At 38.9% G+C, this 7,524-nt stretch overlaps 1 protein-coding gene across 1 annotated transcript; it reads left to right on the forward strand.

Annotated features, from left to right (window-relative positions):
- Positions 1 to 625: 625 nt before the first annotated feature.
- c18h16orf89 (chromosome 18 C16orf89 homolog) lies at positions 626 to 7,427 on the forward strand. The gene is made up of 8 exons (XM_062438191.1): positions 626 to 897; positions 2,036 to 2,189; positions 3,242 to 3,392; positions 4,301 to 4,418; positions 4,512 to 4,674; positions 5,768 to 5,872; positions 6,104 to 6,193; positions 7,094 to 7,427. The coding sequence occupies exons 1-8, from the start codon at positions 715 to 717 to the stop codon at positions 7,195 to 7,197; spliced, it is 1,068 nt and encodes a 355-aa protein (XP_062294175.1). The 5' UTR covers positions 626 to 714; the 3' UTR covers positions 7,198 to 7,427.
- Positions 7,428 to 7,524: the final 97 nt, after the last annotated feature.

Raw genomic sequence — 7,524 nt, forward strand, 5'->3', positions numbered from 1 at the left:
GTATTTCAATTAAACTAAACATTTTATATATATTTTTTAAGACTGTATACATTCTTTATGTCCATTAAAATAACACAGGGACAGCCAACCCCATCGTGGGGTTGGCTGTCACAAGTGCACAAGACATATTTGACGGCTCATATCTTTATAACAGAATCAGCGGAGAGTAAAACCTCTCTACTCCTATCTTACACTTTAGGCTTTCATTACAAATTAAAAGGGAATGTATTCAGTTTATGGTGTATGAGGAATTCAAAGGAAAGTAAAAAGTGTGACTACCAACCCCGTTCTGCCCTACATAATTTATTTTCTTTGAATTCGAAAGAAGTAATAATGTTCTTCCCTTCAATGTTGATTGTATGTGTTGTTTTGCACAGTACTTCCTCTCAAGTTCTTTCCAACATAAACTGCTATATCAGCAACCATAAAACAAGTGAGTTACACTTCCAGGTTCAGTTTTTACAAAAGGTACATTTGTTATTGACGTCTTCCACAGCTGTTTTAACTCATTTCTAACTCTCTCTCCCCCCCCCCCCCTCCTCTCTCTCTCTCTCTCTCTCTGACGTCACATACCTCCTCCTCCTCCTCCTCTGTTATCTGAGCCTCATCCCGTCCTCTCTGCCCCTCTCCTCTCTGCACCGCCTTGCAGCAGAAAGTGTCCCGGAGCCTTCGGGCTGCAAACATCCGAGCGACCCCCGACAGCAGAGACACGACATGCGGGCGGCGCGGCTGCGGCTGTGCGGGGCGCTGCTGCTGCTGCTGTGTGCTGCAGTGTGCGGGACGCAGGCGGAGGTGATCGATGACATCCTGAGCAGCCTCTCCAGGGGAGCGTCCTTCCTGGAGAGACAACATGAACACATCAACCTGGACGAGTTGGTCGGGTTCCTCATGCTGCAGTGGGGGTGAACATCTTTATAATGCTTCTGCTCTGTGCGTCAAACATCTGGAAACATCTGCAGTGTTGGTTTGTTTGTTGGTGTGTTAGAAGAATCAGTAATTCAGGGTAAAAGTAAACAATCTACAGTATAAAAAAGAAATGTTTACTTCAGTGAAAATGGAGCCGTATGATCAGCATAATGTAGGGGAGACCAGGGCAGCTGTGACATTTTATACTCTTTACTTCTGATGTAAGAGACACAAGGTTGGGAAGGTTACTGTGGAAATGTAATAGATTACAGATTACTAGTTACTTTATTTAAAAATGTAATAAGTCATGTAAGTATTTCAATGACTTCATCAAAGCAATGTAACTTATTACATTTGATGACTTTTCTAATGTTCTAACCAATGTTTCAGCTGTTAGGGTAAATGTTCCCTCCTTCCTTCCTTCCTTCCATCTGTCCTTCCTTCCTTCCTTTCCTTATTCCTTCCTTCCTTCCTCCCTTTCTTCCTTCATATCTTCCTTCTTTCCTTCCTGCCATCTGTCCTTCCTCCCTTCCTTCCTTCTTTTCTTTCTTTCTTTCTTTCTTTCTTTTTTTCCTTCCTTCCTCCCTTTCTTCGTTCGTTCCTTCCTTTCTTTCTTCCTTCCTTCATACCTTCCTTCATTCCTTCCTGCCATCTGTCCTTCCTCCTTTCCTTTTCTTCATTTGTTAGTTATTTCCTTCCTTCCTTCCTTCCTTCCTAAGACCTAAGATCAGCTGTTAGGGTAAATGTTCCCATTAAGCACCAAAATCTAAGTGTTTTTCATGGATACTGACATGATTTATAAGGGAGATCATTTCTTATAAAGAAACATTTATCTCTCATTTGAAAATGTATTCATTAGTTCATGTAGATGTTGGAATATAAAATAAAGATATTTGATGAATAAAGTGGGTTTAATTGGTACTGTGACTCAATTTAAGCCCATGTGTGCTCCAAATAAGCCCACATCATGAATTATTTACTAAATATAAAGAAAAGTATTGATTTCAAAGAATTAAAAGCAGCAATATATGTATTCATATATATATTGTTAACAAAGATCCAGTTTCATGCAGATGATCATCACTCGATCCTGATTCTCCTCTGTGGTTGTTGCTGTTTTTGTGTCTCAGCTGAACTGAAGGAAGCGGTTCGGACGTGGCCTCACTCCGACCCCATCAGCTGGGCTCAGAGGACCACCGCCGTGGCTCTGGTCAAACGTCTCGACCTGACCTTCGAGAAGGCCATCACCGCCCTGCAGCAGAACGACAACAAGTACTTCCAAGGTAGATTGTACATTTATTTATTTGAGAAGACAGATACAATACATATTAATCAAAACATGAACATGTAAATACCATAGACTGTATATAAGAAACGGACGTAACATCCGTGACGTCACGCATTGGTTTGTGGACTGCTGCTCGGAGACCAATAGTATCGGATCTGAGCAGCGCCATCTTGAACATTTCCGGTGCATTGTTTTCCGGTGGAAAAATAAAAACAGGGATTCTACTTATATGGGCATCAGGAGGAGCATGAGGCGCCCTCCTGAACCTGTGAACCAATCAACCTGTCAATCACGACGTAGCCACGCCCTAATGCATACCCTGCTTTATCGTCACATATAAAATCAGGGAGGCCAAAATGTCCCAAATGAACATCATACTGCATTGAAGAAGGCTTTAAACTAGCGATTGAGACCATAAACACATTTTGAAAACGTTTACTGAGGTTAGAAATCAAATGAGAAGTTGGTGAATTCTCCATTGACTTGTATAGAGACGGAAGTCCTTTTGACACCAAAACGGTCGCCCCCTGGTGGCCTTTTGATAGAATGCAGTTTAAAGTTACTTCCGCGTTGGCATCATTTCAGAGGACCGGAACTCCCCGCCTGAATCGGACATATAAACAATGAGCAGAAAAGCGTGTTACTCTTGACAGAACCAGAATTTGGGGGGTCATAAAGTGCTTGAGTGCTAAAGTGTTTAGGTGCTGCTATATTAAAAACTGCTGGAGTTATTGCACATTGTCCATTTCAGTGTGTTAATCATATTGCACAATGCTCTATTGCACAAAAGTGTACAAAGTGCAATTGTCTATTGCACAATGCCGTATTGCACATATTTCTTAAACTCAGATGAGTGTGCAGATATTATTGCACTTGGTAAATGTACACAGATGTAGTTGTGCACGCATTATTGCACAGTATTCACCTACATAGTTATATTATTTAGTTATGCTTGCATGATTACAAGTTTTACATTATCTGGATCACAATATGTTAAAACTTGTGTGAAACAGTAGTGAACAAGCTGAATAACTGTTTGTCACCCAGAGTTTGAGCCCCTGCTGTCCTGGAGGTTCTGGTTGATCCCTCAGGAGTGGACCTCCACGGACCCGAGCCTGGTCTACGCCTCCACGATGACCACCGAGTGTTACGACGAGCAGCTCAGCGACAAGTGTCTGACGCTGCTGCTCGGCACCTGGTACGTAAATACACCGAAACTGCTCCACATTTTAACATGGAGATAAAACAAAGATCAATACTGGAACAATATACCATGATATTGATTTTAAACATATCTCTGAGCCATCATATGTATTAATTCAGCTCTGGAAAGGTGTCAAGAAGCTTTATATTTTAATGACAATAAATGTGCAGCAATGTACGGAAGATTTAAAACGCCTAAATAAAATTTAATCAATCAATTAAGTTAAATACAACACACATTTTTATATGTATTTACTTTTAATGTTTTCATTTATAGTGTCAACATTAAATGGAAAAAAAAATGTTTAAAGAATAATTATTTAATTACAACTGGTACACGAAAATCAGGCTATCCGAATTATTTAATTTAAAATAATCAACCAATTGTCACTAAAACAAAAGAGATTGTCAACAATTTGTTTGGTATAATTTAGCAAACAATACTGTCGTCCCAAATAAAAAAAACATTTTTTTCACTAATTCTCGATCAAACAAACATTAAAATCAAATCATAGCACAAACAATAGTTTTAAATAAATAAAATATGGATAAAATGGAATTATATAAATACATAAATAACATTGAAATTGAGTTTAATTGAATGAGGTTTTTTAAATCTAAGCATTAATTTTGAAAAAAAATGTTGTAAAAAAAAAGTTAAAAAAAGTAAAATAACAACAATAATTCTAATAATAATAATAATAATAATAACATTAATTGCAAAAACAGAAATTAAATGAAAAGTGAAATCAATAAAACAACAAAATAGCATCACAAAGCTTAAATTTGCACAACTTTTACTCTTTTTTAAATATAAAATGAATAAAAAATTTAGTTTTGCTCACCTCTGTGTGTGTGTGTGTGTGTGTGTGTGTGTGTGTGTGTGTGTGTGTGCTTGAGCAGGAAGATGAATGGGACTCCGTGCATCGTCACCAAACCCTGCCGGGACACCATGACTCGTTTCGGATGTCCGCACTACTCTCTGTCCCACCAGCTGCTTTACTTCATGATCGGGAAAATGGTGAAGAAACTACTTTTTTTTTAAAAACACATCCAGTCTCGATCCGACTCGTCTCTGTATTTATCACGTCGACTAACGCCGGCTGTGTTTCAGAGAGGCTGCTCCAACCTGCTGAAAGGCGACACGCGGATGTCCCGAGCGAACATGACCGAACAAAACTACGAGAAGATCTTCTGCTCCAACATGATGAAGACGAACCAGGACATCATCAGAGAGGGGCTGACCGAACAGACGGTGGACATCTTCATCGAAAACAGTGAGCGGAACTCATCGTAATGACACGAAACACCTTGAGCGTCATGTAACTTAAATCCGCCCCAAAAAAAAATAATTACAGAAAAAAAGAAATTAAATGAAAAGTGAAATCAATAAACTAACAAAAATGTTGCATCACGTAGCTTAAATTTGCGGGGTTTTTTTTACACTTTTTTAGAATATTACTGCTACTACTACTAATAATGATAATAATGATAAAATAAATAAATAATAATAAAAACAAAAACATTTACAAAAATTTAATGAAAAGTAATAAACCAACAACATTTTTGCATCACGTAGCTTAAATTTGCTTTTTAGAATACTACTAATAATAATAATGATAAAAATAAATAAATAATAAAATGTTTTACTCTTTTTATTTTACAATTCATGTCCCACATTAAGTCTGTGTGACAGTTTCATTCATTTAATTTTGATTGATTGACCTCTCTGTCTCTTTCCCTCTCTCTCTTTGTCTCTCTCTTTCTCTCTCTCTCTCTTTCTATCTCTCTCTCTCTGTGTGTCTCTCTCTCTCTTTCTCTCTCTCTCTCTCTGTCTCTCTCTGTCTCTCTCTCTTTCTATCTCTCTCTCTCTGTCTCTCTCTCTCTCTGTGTCTCTCTCTCTCTCTCTGTCTCTCTCTTTCTCTCTCTCTCTCTCTGTCTCTCTCTGTCTCTCTCTCTCTGTGTCTCTCTCTTTCTCTCCCTCTCTCTTTCTCTCTCTCTCTGTGTGTCTCTCTCTCTCTCTCTCTCTCTCTCTCTCTCTCTCTCTCTCTCTTCTCTCTCTCTCTCTCTGTCTCTCTCTGTCTCTCTCTCTCTGTGTCTCTCTCTCTTTCTATCTCTCTCTCTCTGTGTGTCTCTCTCTCTGTGTCTCTCTCTCTCTCTCTCTCTGTCTCTCTCTTTCTCTCTCTCTCTCTGTCTCTCTCTCTTTCTATCTCTCTCTCTCTGTGTGTCTCTCTCTCTCTTTCTCTCTCTCTCTCTCTGTCTCTCTCTGTCTCTCTCTCTTTCTATCTCTCTCTCTCTGTGTCTCTCTCTCTCTCTCTCTCTCTCTCTCTCTCTCCTCTCTCTCTCTCTCTCTCTCTGTCTCTCTCTCAGTCCTAATTTGCGGATTGACCGGTTTCTCCGATTTCTACAAAGCTGATTGGCTGCAGCACATCCTCCGGCTGCAGGATGAGGAAGTCGGCTGCTTCGGGAGAGACAGTGAGTGTTTGAGCAGTGTTATAATAATTATGACTCATCATTTCCATTGATACTAAGTCTTATTTTTATAACTGACTTTTTAGTTATTAGAGAAGGCATTAAGAAGTTTGCATCTTGTTTCGTGGACGTAAATGTGTCTTTCAACATTTATACCACGTAATTCTTCCAATTCCACCTTAAGAGCTTTTAAACTTCATGACCAGTTTATTCTCCGCTTGTTTATTTCCTCAGAGAGCATCATCTCTCAGATCATCGGAGACGAGCTGTTGGAGCAGCTGCAGCCTCACAGGAGAGTGAAGAGGAGAGAGAAGATCCTGCCGGGTCAGTTTTGGGTTCGGGTCACGTTCACGAGCGCCGAATTCTTCTTCTCCTGAGAGAGTCTGATATTATGATCTGTGTTCTTAAAGCTCTGCGTCAGCTACAGCCGAGGCGTTCCTGTGAACACAATATCTCAGGAACAACTAAAGGATATCTCTTCAAATTTGGCACAAATGTCCACTTAGACATAAAGATGAAGTGATCAGAGTTTGGTGCTCAATGGTCACTGTGAGCTCATAATACACATATTTGGCCATGACTAAAGAATTCATTCACTAGGTTTTTTTTAATCATTATTCAACACCATAACTCAGGAAGAGAAGAACAGATTGTGACCATATTTTACTTTAGATTAATAAGATAAAGATAAGATATTCCTGGAAATGTATATTATTGCAACAGCAGCAAGTGGATAGTACAAATAGAAGAGCATCAAGGTTAGACACTAAACTTGGCTGCTCACCTTAAAACTTTGGTTATTTTATGAAACTCCTTTTAAAGTCTTAACTATAAACATGAATCCTAAATCTGAACACAGAAATTGAGACCAATGTATGTGAGAGAAAATAAATAAATGATAAACATGTTTTAAAAATAAATAAGAGAAAATAAAACTAAAAATAAGAGAAAAAAGTTTATGAAATGTTAGGGAAAAAACAACTAGGTTAAAATAGATTTAAAAAGACAAAACAAAAGTAAAAATTAAATAAAAGAGAAATGTTTAATACAAGCGAGACAAAAAAGTGGCAATTGAAGTTGAAGTCTGCTTCTTTTTTTTAAAACTATTTCTATTTTAACTTTGAAAATTAACTGGTATTTTACTTGTAATGGAGCATATTGAGGATTTTTCTAGTTCATTTTCTTTCCTCTTTTATTCTGACTGTGCTGTTTTTTCCCCCTCAGACGGCTGCTCCAGTCACATGACGGCCGTTGCTGTCGGTGCTCTCGGAGGATACCTGAACTATTACCTGACAGAGCAGGACATAACGAAGAGGCCGCTGTCGTGAACGCTCTTCCTCAACCCCCGCTGCCTGCCAAACGGGCCTCCGGAAAGGACGCGTTCACGTGAGCGAATATTCGTCGTAGATCATCGGGTAGAGATGTTCTTCAAGGGTCGGACACCACGACTCCTGACACAAACACGTTGCTTTATGAACACACTCGTAAGATGATGGAAATGTTCAATAAAAATGCTGGGATGTGACTGTTTGGCACGAAATAGAAACTTTAAAAGGGACATATTCTGCTTTTTGTGATTTTCTGTTATTTATATCCTGGATGTCAGATTATTTAATGTATTTCGCACATGCCCACAAACGGCCGAAGTCTTGGTT

This window comes from Scomber scombrus, chromosome 18 (genome assembly GCF_963691925.1).
Source record: "Scomber scombrus chromosome 18, fScoSco1.1, whole genome shotgun sequence".
Taxonomy (NCBI): domain Eukaryota; kingdom Metazoa; phylum Chordata; class Actinopteri; order Scombriformes; family Scombridae; genus Scomber; species Scomber scombrus.

Excerpts from the sequence above, each read along its gene's own strand:
- c18h16orf89 (XM_062438191.1), top strand. The coding sequence starts at position 715 with ATGCGGGCGGCGCGGCTGCGGCTGTGCGGGGCGCTGCTGCTGCTGCTG. Across the intron at positions 5,873-6,103 it reads CGGCTGCTTCGGGAGAGACA|AGAGCATCATCTCTCAGATC; the intron begins GTGAGTGTTTGA and ends TTATTTCCTCAG. Across the intron at positions 6,194-7,093 it reads GAGAGAGAAGATCCTGCCGG|ACGGCTGCTCCAGTCACATG; the intron begins GTCAGTTTTGGG and ends TTTCCCCCTCAG.